General features: G+C 49.2%; 2 protein-coding genes across 2 annotated transcripts; both read right to left on the bottom strand.

The window, feature by feature from the left end:
• Positions 1–445: 445 nt before the first annotated feature.
• GGS25DRAFT_523556 (polyketide synthase) lies at positions 446–7036 on the bottom strand (the record flags this gene model as incomplete). The annotated part of the gene is made up of 3 exons (XM_049264444.1): positions 446–6328; positions 6387–6678; positions 6735–7036. 3 exons carry the CDS (start codon positions 7034–7036, stop codon positions 446–448), a joined length of 6477 nt encoding a protein of 2158 aa, XP_049114544.1.
• Positions 7037–11995: 4959 nt separating this feature from the next.
• Positions 11996–13882, bottom strand: GGS25DRAFT_523555 (putative ferroxidase; the record flags this gene model as incomplete). Its single annotated transcript, XM_049264443.1, has 5 exons — positions 11996–12020; positions 12078–13223; positions 13285–13405; positions 13460–13484; positions 13544–13882. The coding sequence occupies 5 exons, from the start codon at positions 13880–13882 to the stop codon at positions 11996–11998; spliced, it is 1656 nt and encodes a 551-aa protein (XP_049114543.1).
• Between the last annotated feature and the right edge of the window lie 427 nt (positions 13883–14309).

The following is a 14309-nucleotide window of genomic DNA, read 5'->3' as shown; positions in this document are numbered from 1 at the left end:
TATCTCTATATATATTTATACCTATAAAGCCTTCTCCAGAAACTTCAGTCTGCGTCTGCGAGTAGAACCTGTCATGTCCTGTCCTATTCCGCGTTATTCGTTGAAATTACAACGACAATAAATGAATCCCCATCAGAATATATATCAACAAATTTTCCTCCCCACAGCTCCGCCGTCCTGTCTATAGATATCTTGGGTAGATAAGCCCTGATCTCCGGACCACTTACTACATCGCCAACTGCAAGGGGTAGCCTTTGCAGGATGTCCCCAGTAGTGTTATCAGCCATTCCTCGCCAGCCAGTCATGCCAAGCATTAAATAAAAAGAGCGTGAACATCACGAGAAGAGTATATACAGTAAACCTGACGGGGAGGTAGAAGGCTTGAAGTCATAAGGGACAACGGTGAGCAAAGTGAGGGATGCTGTGGTCGATCGAGGAAGTTATCCTAAGAGCGTATCCCTTCCTTCATGAAACTACCCAGCTGTTTCGCGAGGTCGCCGTGCATCATCGAGAAGTGGTTGCCAGGCATATGGTGAAACTTCATCTTACCGATGTCGAGATATTCGTCCCAACGGTTAGGGCCGAAGTCTGTTCGGTTGTCAAGGAGGAAGAGGGCGTGGCCGGTCGGATAAGGATCGGGTCGAGGGTCTGTAGGTAACTTGCAGACACCGTCCTCGCACCATATAGCCGTGACCTTGGGGCATTTGTCCTTAGGGATTGGCTCGGCGGTATAGTTGGATAGAGCGGTTACCGATGCTGCGAAGTGGGGGAGTAGCCAAGAAGGAATCTTCTTGGCCTCAACACCATCACCCTCTCCAAGGAGACCAATTTCGGCAAACCATGCGTGGAGACCTGCGGGCAGGGGCTCAATGGTGATAGGGCAAGGTGCGTCGATGATAATGAGGTGCGAGACTTCTTCATTGGCCTTGGTGAGCTGGTTGACGATTTCATAGGCAATAACCCCGCCGGCAGACCAACCAGCGACAGCGTAAGGGCCTTCCGGTTGCCGACGCTTCATCTCCTCGATGAACTTCGTGGCCATTCCATACACCCCACATTTATACTCTTCAGGTGTTTTCATGAACGGAGAAAACATGCCCCATACGGCAACATCGGAGCCCAGCTGAGAGATTTCAGTGTAAGATGTGGCACTACCGCTGCCATCGGGTATCATGAAGAGCTGACGAGTTGCAGTACGGTGGTTTCCCTGGAGGAGGACAGACGTGGCCTTTCGGTGAGGGTAAGGATCGAAGACCGACTCGGCCTTTGAAATGCTCTTAACCACGGACTTGGAGTCAGACTTAGGCTTGGCAACCTTGGGTGAGGCGGGCTTCGGGGCAGCAGCAGCACGTTTGGGCTTATCTTCGACTCCGAGGACTTTCTCGATATCCTTGAGGGAAGGGTTGTGACCTAGGAGATCGGAGGGAATATCAAGGCCTGTTTTCTCGCGAAGTATACCCAAGATCGACAAGCTCATTAGCGAATCCATTCCAAGCGCGGCCAAGTCAGGGGCGGCAATAATCTCTTCAACCTCGACACCCATCTCAGCGCATATGGTTTCGCGGATAATTTGCTGGATTTCATTGTTGTTTCCAGCTTCAGCTGGAGCGCCATCACCCTTTATCGATCCTTTGTCGCTCTCACCAGGAGTAGTGACCTCAGAGTCCGACTCGATATCATCGTCACTATCAGAAGTGCCGCTTGATCCACTTGACTCCGAAACCACCGTTGCCGTCGTTGATTCAAACTGGGATAAGAATTTTTTGAATGCTCCAACTGTGGCATGGTCATTAAAGGCGTGTGAGTCGACATTGAGCTCGAGTTCCTCACGAAGTCGCCCGCTAATGGTCAGTCCCATTAGTGAGTCGACACCAAGATCCGCAAAGGCAATGTTGTCCGCTAACTCATCATGGCTGACACCGGTTTCCTTAGAGACTATTTCCATGACTTGAACAACAATGGAAGTTTGTGCAAGCTTCTTGTTGACAGCGGGAAGATTAGATGTGGTAACTTGCTTCTTTTCCTTGACAGGAGCCTTGGCAGCAGCCGGGGCAGTACGAGCGACGGCGGCGGCGGCAGCACCCTGGGGAGGCAGAACAGTGTTAAGAATCCTACGAGGGATAGCCTGGAAACGTATATCACCGCCAATGCCAATCAGCTTATCTCCGTCGAAGATATATGCGTCGCCCGCCATCATCTTGGTTCCTTTGACATTCTGCATACGAATGTAGGTCTGGTATGTTTTGGAAGCGTCGAGTCTCTCAGCGAATCTCATATTGCCCCAACCGTGGGAAATGTAAACCTGCTCGCGGGAGTCAACAGCATCGGTACCGTTTACGATGAAGCCGGAGATATGGCAAACGGAGTCGATCCAGTATGGCGCAGTATGGAAGCTACCATCTTGGGGCGAGGTCTGGAAAACGACCTTAGCAGTAGCTTCACAAGTCTCGCTATCCAGGATGACAGATTCCATGCCTCGGTATCGGGCATCATAGTCGACCAAAGCGGCAAAGAGCTTGTATGCAAGCCCCCGACCAATCTTCGAAGCTTCGCCCCGTTGTTCAGCAGCCTTCAATGCACCGATGCGCGACTTGATCAAGTAACTGACCCGCTCGAATTCATCTAGCCACTGCTGGTTATCGCCATAATAAACTTTGCATACGGCATGTTGTGTCTTTCGAGCACCCTCACCGCTCGTCCATGTAATATCAGCGATGTTCTCAGCAACGTTAGCTTTAACTTCCATTCGCAAGATCTGACTTGTCGCCTTGGCATCAAATATTAGGGTTTTTGGTACTTCCATGTGAGCAACATTCATGCCAATGTCCTTCGTTTCGGGACGTAACAGTTTATATGCATATTCGCAGATTGTCATGGCCATGTCGCCGTAAAGACTGGATGGAGTAAGGCAAGTACCGTTGACACGATGACCGGAGCAGATCTTCCGTAGGTTCTCCTCGGCTAGGTCGGATTCGGTCTCCAAAACAACAATGTCGCCTTTAACCTCTTCCTTCGTGATTCGCTGGACGGTAGTAGTTGACAATTTCGGCTTGCTCGCCTCAATAGTCTTGACAGGCGCAGTAATAGCGCCACGGTTTTTGGTAATACACCAATCACCCGTGTATTGTAGCCAGTAATTCTTTAAGTCGAAGGAATATGCGGGTAGGTCTAGCAACCGGACAGATGCGTCGAAATCACGGTGAAATTCGTTCCAATCAATGTTCAAACCAGCGGAATGAAGAGTGCATAGGGTCGCACTGAGAGTCTTGTAGGTAGGCTCGTTGCGACGCATACTTGGGACGGCGATGGTACTGGCACCAAAGGCTGCCTTGACCATGTTGGCACACACGGGATGTGGGCCAATTTCAAGCCAAACGGTCTTTTCGTCGATGACGCCAGATTGTTGAGCAGATACGAGGCCTCCAAGGAAGTTGACTGCGTCTCGGGCATGCTTGCGAAGATATACGGGGTTAATAGGCTCTCCTTCGAGGAGTTTGCCGTGAAGAGGTGAAATTACGGGAATCTTGGGGGTTTCAAAGCGAACCGAGCGAACCAGTAGCTCAAATTCATCCAGGATAGGTTCAACTTGAGCGGAGTGGAAAGCAAAGGGAACCTTGAGTTGAGTGCACTTGAAGCCGGCTCCACCGAGTTGTTCGGCAATATCAGCAATCTCGCCAGAGCCACCACTAAGAACGGTCTCCCGTGGGCCATTGATGCAAGCAATGTTGGTCGTAGCTGCGCTATCGCCAAGTGCCTCCGTGACAGTCTCCACGGAACCTTGCACGGCAAGCATGGCGTGGGTGCCCGCCGTGCACTTCTCGACGAGAAGTTGGGCACGAGCACCAACAAGGAATATAGCATCACTGGCAGATATAACACCAGCAATGTGAAGAGCAGCATATTCGCCCAAGCTATGGCCTAAGACAGCACTGGGCTGGATGTCCCAAGAAATCCACAGTTTTGCAAGAGCCATTTCAAAAGATGCTAGCCCGAGCTGTACGACAACAGGCGAGAGCTTCTGCACATCGGACTCGGTGCCGTCGATAAGAGGGAGGAACGATGGAAAGCCGTGAACGAGAGAGAGATGATTATATTCATTAATCGCCTGGCGGAATATAGAGTAATGGGAATATAGATCCCTGCCAAGACCAGCATAATGGGAACCTTGGCCAGTGAAGAGGAATGCAACCTTGGGCTGCTCGGGGGAAACAGGTACGAAGTTCGACTTCAAACGCTCCTTTATGGCTTCTTGGGCTTCGACTAAGCTGGAGGCAGTCACATTCATGCGCCAGTAGTGTTGAATCTTGCGAGCAGTTGTAGTGTAGGCCACGTGAGATACAGAAGTGGAGGGATTCTCCTCCATCCACTTGACCAGATTTTCCGCGTTCCGGATCATGGCAGCCTTTGACTTGGCAGTTACGGTGATGACATGCTGACTGCGAGGGTCTACGATAGCCGTCTTATATCGTGGAGCGTCTTCAAGTAGAAGGCCAGTGTTACCACCAGCTGCGCTAAAATTGTTGACAAAAACTCGCCTTGGCTTTCCGTCCCTTCGGGTGAACGGCGTCTTGTGGAAGGCAATATTGACACCGCGCTCACCAAGGTCTGATGGGAATGTTTTATTGATCTCCTTCTTGATGCCGATGTGGGGAGGGATAGCGTTCTTCTTTAGCATCATCAGGACTTTGATGAGGGCAGTGACACCAGATGCGGCCTCGCCATGACCAATGTTTGCCTTCACTGCGCCGAGGAACAACGGTCTATCCGCAGCTCTATGTCGATTAGCCGGAGCGAAGACGTCGGTAACAGACACCATTTCCGTACCGTCGCCAGCCTGGGTACCGGTACCGTGCATCTCTACATAGTCCACGTCGAGTGGATCTACGCCAGCTTCGTCTAAAATGGCTGACGACAAAATAGATTGTGTTGGCCCATGGGGGTGGGTGATAGAGATAGCATCTGCTGAATGATTCGTCTGCGCGCCGAGTATAACTGCGAGGATGTTGTCTTTATCTGCTAATGCATCATCAAGACGTTTAACCACCACCGATGCGCATGCATCCGCTCTGCAATAACCGTCCGCATCATTGTCAAACGTGTTGCAGTTGTGTTCTTTAGACAAAAATTGGCCGCGACTTAATCCAGAGAAAATATCCGAATTTGTCATGCAGGAAAGACCGCCAACGATTGCAGTATCACACTCCTTTGCCCTTAATGATGTGCAAGCAACCTGAAGCGCTGCAGCACTGGATGAACACGCCGTATCGATATTCAAGCTGGGCCCGCTGAAACCAAAATGGTAGTTTATTCGGCCGGGGCCGAAAGCTCGAACACCGCCGGTAATATAATAGGTATCGACTTCTTGTGCGGCGTTGATCTCACGCCAGTCGTCTGATGTCTGGCCATAAAAGGTACCGATACGATCTAGTCTCGTGGATGGCGTTCGGTTTGGTACGTAACCGGACATCTCGAGAGCCTCGTACGCAGTCGTCAGGGCTAAACGCTGCATTGGATCGGTTTGAAATGCCTCCCGAGGTGACATATTGAAAAACCGCGGATCGAAGAAACCCGGGTTCTCAATCCAGTTTCCATATGGTGTATGGCTGGTATTAATGGCTTTCCCCGTCGGATCGTAATGGCTGTCAACCGGAAACCGGTCAGCAGGCACAACACGATGAGCGTCAATGCCCTTTTCAAGAAGTTCCCAGAGGGCTTCGTGACTAGCTGAATCTGGAAAGCGACCTGCCATGCCTACAATAGCCAGTTTGCATCTCCCTGAAGACCCATGGTTTCCAATTGGAGAAGCTATGGTCTCACGTGAAACCTGAGGAGTTTGCCGTAATATGACTTCGGCGTTCGTCTGTGACCGGAATACGTTTGCCAATGTGCTGGCAGCCTGAGTTGGGCCGTAGGGAATCACCAAAATACGAGATCCGCTGAACCCGTGTGCCTCGTTAGCGTTTCCGCTTAGAGTCTTGTGAAATAACAATGGCCCATTCAGTATTTCGTGAACTACGGCAGTGAGAAGCGCGTCGGTCTCAGTCTCGGGAAAAGGTGCACCCGTAACGCAGGACATAACAACACTACGGGGTTTGGATCCCGCGAGAACGGCGGCAACAGCCTCATCGTCGAGTCGCAGCATCTTCCTAATGTCTAACGAGTTGTGCAAATGGGAAGCATGGTATGGACCATACACTGGTATTGCCGTTGGTCTCGACTCAAACAAATCCTTGCTGAATAGAGTCCGTAGCGTTCCTGGCGGACCAGAAATTGCAATATTATTTGCGGAGACGGCGCTTACATAGGCTTTTGCAGCTTGTGAGATTCCCTTCACAGATAATTAGACATATTGGTAAGGTAGTAGACACTTGAAATGGTCATCTTACCTCGGATTTGTGAAACTCCTCGAGAATGGAATTTGCTTGCGTCTCCTGAACGCTAGGGAGGACATATGTCCAGCTCTCGGACTTTGCACCAGATGGGCTAAGTCTTTCTGCTAACGAAGCCACGTGGGACCCGGTTCTGAATGCCATCAAAACAACTTGGACGGCGATCGGGAGAAGGGTAGAGAGTGAATGACTCGACGCGATGGCGGTCGCGGCGAATAGACCCGTGCAAAGTCCAGAGAGTTTTGTGTTGTTGTGGCTGGTGGCATCTTCGTATTCTTTCTCGGAGCGGCTATCCGATAGTGTTAGTACTTGTTCGTAGTCAATATGAGCTCTCTATGTGCATACTCGATATAATGTGCTAATTGCGTTATACATAACAAGGCGCTGTCGATCCCAGGGAATTTGATTGGCTGCGCATGGTATCTTTCGTTGAGTTGCTGCAAAGTTCGAAATATTGGGATCTTTTTTCGCTCTCCTCGGGGCAGTCGATCTATCTCGTCTCGTAGGGCATCGCCTGCTAGTCGGAGGAACTCTTTCGACAGAACACTAGGGTTCCCTCTTCTGTAGAAGTCGGCTAAGAAACCATGTGTATCTAGAGATTGATCTCCGAAAAGGAGAAATGCCATCTGATCCGCCATGTTGTCCATGATGGGTGAGGCTAGTATGGGTTGTTAGCGAAATAGGGAATACTCCAGGTCTATGGCAACGACCGAGATGTCTCCCACTCTTATATATATCAGATCAACAAAATATTACTTGAACCAGTCTAACATGAACTAAATATAACAGCAAAGAAATGCCCAGTCCTAACACGTGCTTGATAATCTAACCTATTGCTCCAGGCATCATCACTGGAAGCCAAGGGGGGGTGCAGACGGAAACTGGAAACTCACCCCTGGGTCCCCATACAATACCTACAACTAGTCCGGCATCATTCGATCCTCGGTGACCGAAGTTTCATGGAAGATAAGCGTTATATTTCCACATCGAGAGGTAACAATGGGGTGGTAGGGCTGCTACTGCCACCTAGGTTGGGTGGGTATTCCATGTCTTGTCCGATGAGTACTAATTATGACGGGAACCAAGCCGTGACGTCTCGATCTTCCCTTTAGACCGAATGGTAAATGGCTGGTATTATTGCTATAGTTTTTGACAGCCACATGCCTGGTTACAGGCGGACCTGTGTCATTTCAGGGAGATATGGTATAGTATAGCTTGCCCTGACTAGTTTGAGGCTCTCCCTCGCGTGCTGTCGACAGTACGTAGAAAAACTAGCATAAAAGGTATAGCCTCTTGAACACTACACACACGGAAAAGTGTGGGTTCTCTAATCCCGGGTTTCCAATGGATTTCTCTCAATCTTACTTGGTTACTAAACGCGTGGGTCGTTAATGGTTGACCGTTGGGGATGTCCGCCGAGAAATGCAGCCGCAGTAAGCTTTTGGTGCACGTCAGGACAGACGAGAACGAAAAAAGGGTGCCTTATTCAGTAAACCCCCTCCACGAGAATAAGGGGAAATAGAAGGCGACATTGTAATAGGGTGAACTGAGACTCAGTAAACTACAGAGGAATCATTGTGTCTCATTGAAGAACATAGACCACGGAGTTAGCGCCACCATTTTGCAGGAATGGATTAATGATTCATTATCGTCCGTCTTCACTAACGTCCCGACTGATGGATAGCTTGGCTCTACTGCCAAGAGGATGGTGAGGTCTTCCCTTATCGATGATATTACCAACACCATCGCGTCGATTGGCAAAACATCAAAAACAAATTGGAAGGTTGCTAAGTGATTAGAGTAGCGGCATTAAGGAGCCGCATCGAAGCTTTCCTCGATCAAGCATAGCCTGGTCTAAGCATCTTGGATGTCGGCTAGACTGGATTGTCATTCAAATGGCCAACCCTGCCTAGCCTAGGTACCGAGTTGGGTAGGTTATGTACCTAAAATAAAGGGCAACACATTCATGGATGTGTGCCCGCCACCAATAAGTTAGGTACCTTATGCCATTAATGTCTCTGGAGGACAATCAATGTACAATGTCTCTCACGACTGTCTCAGAATCTCACCTAGCGAGAGATGGAAATCCTCTATCCTCCATCCTCTGGCATGTGCATGTGCATAGGCTCTTCAGCCGGCTGGATTGTTCGTTGTCCACAACATTGAATTATTAACGAGATGGTGTCCTGCCATAGTGTATAATGCCCTGCAGTAGTATGCCGGCACCCACGGACTTGGGCTAGACTGCTTTGGAGGGGGTGGCGCAAGGATTTCAACGTGATAAATGGAGAATACCAGAGTTTAATTATTATTATTTTTAATTCTTAGATCTAGCAATGTCCGTGATGGTGGGATAGTAATTGGCATGGGTATTGGCTGCTTTGCGTCGATGTGTATTCGATTTCGATGTATTCGAAGCATGTGTGATGGTGGTTGTTTTGTATGAACGAGGCTGGGTTATTGAAGTTTAGTATTATATTGAGGGGCTGTATTATGTGCTGTATTATGTATAAAGGGAGGGGATGAATTTGATTTCACGGGTAAAAATCGATCCGCGACTTCCCAGTTCAAAATGTCTCTTATTATTATTGAGGTATCGAGGTAACTTAATTGACTCTTGAAATCAATTGATGTGTTAAAATTTCAAGGTTTCGAGTTGGATCGAGACCTAGCAGTCGATACTAACCTACCTAAACGAAAAACGTGACCCGGATCGTAGTCTTATCCGGCCCCGCACCATATCTCCACATTTTATCTATCTATTCCAATTATCGGATTGCCTATACCTCGAATATTCATACACATATTCATAAACCTTCAATGTTCTTCCCAGGAACAACACATATTAATCACCTTTTTCTGCCTGCTTGCTAATTAGATCTGTTCACTCTCACCAATTACCCCAGTTCAGTTCTTAGAAACATAACTGTAGGTACATACTATTCACAGGTTTTGCGGTATATGCTATGTTTTTAAACATCGTCATGCCGTTTGCTGACTCCAGATGTCACTACCAAGCTTCTTTCTTTCTAGCTTGGACTAGACTGAATACTACCTCTCAATCTTATCTTGACCTAGTCCTTCCAGACTCTATATATAGGGACTATTTAATGTAGGTAAGAGATGACAACCTTAGTATACATTACACGGACCTTCCATGGACAAACCTACATACACATGCATACATTACCCCCAGAAAGGTACAATCAAATACCTCTTTACGTACTTACCCACCTAGGTAACTACACTGCACCACGTGGATGAGGTGGAAACGTGTGCACAGAGTCCGTCTGTTGCTGAAGACGGGAAGCTCCACCGCATTTTTCTAGAACACAATACGAACTCGAACCCGTAATCTACAGCCACCCTTTTCACATCTTCCAATGTTCTCCTTTGCCCACTCTCGACACGAAAACAGTATTCGTTCTTTCGGAGATAGATCCCGCATTTTGTTTTATCCCTATCCCGCTTGGGCAATCATGATTGGGGTTCGAGTGATAGAAACTCGGACTTCCGGCCTCTTACCGTACAGGTTTAAACCGAGTTATTTTTACTCGTTCCATCTCAACTATGCACCATGACCATTTACCTACCGAGGTACCTATCAACCTGGTACCATAGCCTTTTTACTAATGTAGACTGCAAGCTCATTACTTATTCTAGAGGGCCTATGGAACAACACCGACTGCCCGGTTCCTGTCAACAAACTCGGAGGTTATACGGGTCGAGCAGTAGTGGAACGACAATACCTACATGTAGGTTAAATCTCACCTAAATTATCATCTGGTAAGTATTCTGAATACGTGCCAAGCTTCGCCATGTCCCACCCTTTCACGCAGATTATGAATCTCGTCACATTTGCTGAGAGAGGCAAACCCCTGAATCCCTTAGAACCCTGAGTTCTTGGGCTTTGGCCGCTGAGGCCGAGCATTCGATTTTCCTCGGTTTTAGTACGCACAAGAGTTCCAGAGCTGGTGATTACATCGGATAGGGTGTGTCTTATGGTGTACGCCTAGGTAGGCAATCTAGAATGATACCAAGCATGGAAATAAGGCTTGGTCAACAGATCTCGTCCCTGACTGGCCTGGCTGGCCTATCACACAATCATTGGGATTGTGCATGAGCACACCGTATCCAGTATTGCATCATATAGGTTGTACAACCACAATACTATCCCAAACGTCTTATCTATCAGCAGAAACTCATTTGAGGATGGGTAGGTAGGTAGGTGCAAGAAATGCAACCACCCAGCATCCGCAACTCAATCGGGACGATATAATTCAATCGTATCTTGCAGATACAGGGCTTACATGCTTAGTAGTACAGGGCACTATTCTCCTAGTGATATTGTCCGGTCTTGAGAACTTACAGACCTTCAGGTAGAGGTGTTCCAGACCAAATCGTTGGTTCATCCAGCCTTGCGATCGGCATTGAAGGTGACGTCCCCACGTCCTTCACCTCAGCCTTCAATGCCCGTCTCGGACTCGGATCAAGGGATCCCCAGTCTGGGACCGCTGTCAAATGGACGTCTTTATCTCACGTCTGGTTCTTGTGGAGATCTTATCCAGTCTATATCCCAGGGACTCGACCCACCTCTTTGCTGACGCTTTGCAGTGCCGAATCCTGCGTCTCGACTTAACACCAGAACCAGACAACAGACGACACAATAGAATGCTTAGCTAATCTCACGGCTGACACTACGCTCCAACAGCCAGGAACCATATGCTTCTTTTCCCTCCAAACACCAATAGGATCTTCACCAGCATATTCTAATCCTTCCCGCGGACCGAATTCCAGCACCCTGTCCGGATGTTTGGACCTAGGGCTGACAGCACCGTCCCATCAGCGTTGCACTGAGAAGTTTTCTTACGTGTTAGCAATATCTACAAGTCCCGTTCGCTTGGGCAGCACCGCTTGAGGAGCTGAAGATTGCTCTTCGCCTGCGTTGCGCACTGCAACCTAAAGCCCTCGTATATCCGAACTGCAGGTCCGGTTATCAGCTCGAGACAAAAGCAAATATAGATCATATTGGTGGAGGAAATCCGAGGCTTGCATCGCCCTATGCAGAGTAACATTCTAGGACGGACCAATACACGTGAATTTTCCGAATGGCTACTCGAATCCACGCGGTGGGTTCGACCATCACCGAACCGCTTGCGCGTGTGGCGTCCGGAGCAGGTTGGAGCTCTTTGACACAGCCCCGGAGCAAGATTACAATAGCTTGGCTGCATTTGTTTTTACTTGTTCTGCCTAACCATGATACAATCACCTCAAGGAAGTCCCTGGGTACGTAATTAACAAGGCCTGTCTCCAGGCCTGTTTTCCTGACCGTTCCGGTACACCCGGCAACTTTCCAACGCTGAGAAACGAACTACCAATTAGCCACACATGGCTTTATGATTAACCAGCAAAGACAAATCAACGCCACGAACAGTACTGGACACCGTGCTTTGCTTGTCCATCGAGCCATTTTCTTCCTAATTTTGCATATAGGTAGCCCCTGATAGCGCCGAATCGCTAGGATGACCTTGGAAAGTCTCCCATTTCCTAGATTTGAAATCAAATGGATATTTTACCAATCTATTTGCCCCTCCGACTATCTGTTCTTAGTCAGATTCGGTGTAAATCGAGCTACATCGCGAAGATTAGCACTTGGATCACAAATTCCATGCATATTGGAAATCTTACCCAGTGTAAGTGGTAGGTGGCACTGTGACGAAACCGTCTGTATTGTCCCATTCCTCATTACCGGCCGCATTACCCGTCGTAGGTATTCCCATGGCATCGCAGGCATCGATATGGTCCTGAGGGATCGTGTAGTCGCGAAGTTTGTCAGGAGCCTCTAGCAGGGTTGCGGTAAGGCCCATCTCCACGTGCCACTCCACGTGGCAATGGAACAAGAAGACCCCGGGATTGTCAGCTTTTATACGGAACACAGCGTACGAATTGGGGTTCACGGCGACGGTGTCTCGCCTTGGTGGCACGTCATTAATGGCAACATCAGCGCTCCAGTTACCAGCGTTGCTCTCGGGCCGCGTGAGGACTTGGAATTGGTGTCCGTGTAGATGAAAGGGGTGGATGGCTCCGTTATGGTTGTTTATAACAATCTCCAGAACCTCCCCATACTCGACGACGAAGGCACCAATCGGTCCGTACGCTTCAGTCTGGGTATTGTTCTCTCCCAGTGATGCGGCAGAGTACAGGGCCGGGACTTTCTGCGCGATGTAAGTTGAGTTATTGAAGCAAGCTCGAGGATATCCATTTTCGTCATGACAATAGTCAAAATCCAGCACCCACCGCCTATCGACCGGGCTGTAGACTGTTTCGTTGTCGTGGGGTTGGAAGGTGATGTCGTCGAACGGGTCAAATTTCTGCACGGTGAGTGAGCCGGACGTGTCCTTTCCTGAATCCGTCACCAACATGCCCGTGACATTGAACGGAAACTGAATGGGCCTCGGGGGGTCCGGATCCGTGAAGTCTTCATTCAAGTCCAAAGCAACCAAATACGGATAATTCCGGTTAGCATTTCTGGGGATCGTAATCAAGACGTCGAACCGTTGGGCGGCAGATATTCGCAACTGTTTCGCAGACTGTCTGCTCACGTACGTGGCGTCGATTGCGATGACGTCCATGTCAAAGGAGTCGAACTGGATAAATGTAGAGAACATGGCGGACCAATTGATCAAGCGAAGACGATAGGTCTTACCAGGCTCGACGGGGATATGACCGTCGCCGCCGTCGTTCACAATGGTACTATTTGGGATGGGAGGTGCGAATTGCGTGTTGTTGGGTTGAATCATCGCTGACACGAGAGACGGAGTTTGGTCGCGATACCTAATCGTTATGTGAGTACAGTCTCCCAATATGAATTCATCGTCAAGTCATTCAAACTTACCAATCTGATAGGCTGAGGATGACTTCTTCATCATAGGCGTTTTTATAAGGGTCGTCTGGATCATGAATTATGAGCGGACCACGGAGGCCGTCTGGGTATTGGCCCATACTATGTGAATGGTCTTGTGTTGTTAGCACAGCGCAACGGCCTGGTTGTCTGGAATATTGCAACTTACACCAATACGTGCCGGGCTCATCAGCCTATTCGTATACAAAATTAGTCTCTGCCTCACAAAGGAACGTGGCGGCTCGATCCTTACATAGAAGCGGTACTTGACCGTGGTATCCGGAGCTACAGGGCATTGGTTCACGCCAACAGCGCCATCCATATCATTCGAATTGATTTGGTTAATTCCATGGAAATGGAGACCTGTAGTCTCATTGCCCAGTTTGTTGTTCAAGTTGACAGTGACGGTATCGCCAACGTCCGCCTCGATTATTGGGCATGGCCAGGCGTCGTTTATCCCTATGACAGGCCTGGAAAACCCATCGGGGCTGGCCATAACCCAAGTCACGTTCCAGTCATAGGTGACCGTCTTCGCCAGCGACCCGGCGACCTGGGCCAAGGCAATGAGGATGGGAAAGTACCCCCTCTGCATCACGCCTGATATCCTGTCCACCGGGGGGGTGAGTCTTCGAAGAACGAAGAAGAAGAAGGATCGCGGTCGTATCCAAGGTGAGGATGGGGGACAAGACAGAGATTGAAACACTTGGAGAGAGCAAATGTGTCGGATCTAGGCTGCGCTCGTTTCTTATAAACGCTAGGTTGGCGGGCAACGTTCAGCAGCAAGACCTCCCCCAGTTAACGGCAGACTATAGCCCACCGCGTATATCCACGCTACAGACCCATCTTCGAAAAGTTCGATGCTTCAAACTCACCAAGCGCATCATGACGCAAATAAGGGGGGGGGGGAGCACGAGGTCAATAATTTCGCCTCCTGGAGATAATAGGGCTGACGCGTTGAGGCTAGATCCTTAAGTGCACGGCTGCTCGGGAGCGCGATCGCTAGCACGGATGTCCGTGAT

This window comes from Hypoxylon fragiforme (assembly GCF_022984875.1).
Source record: "Hypoxylon fragiforme strain CBS 206.31 chromosome Unknown GGS25scaffold_7, whole genome shotgun sequence".
Classification (NCBI taxonomy): Eukaryota; Fungi; Ascomycota; class Sordariomycetes; order Xylariales; family Hypoxylaceae; genus Hypoxylon; species Hypoxylon fragiforme.
This window is presented reverse-complemented; position numbering and strand designations above follow the sequence as displayed.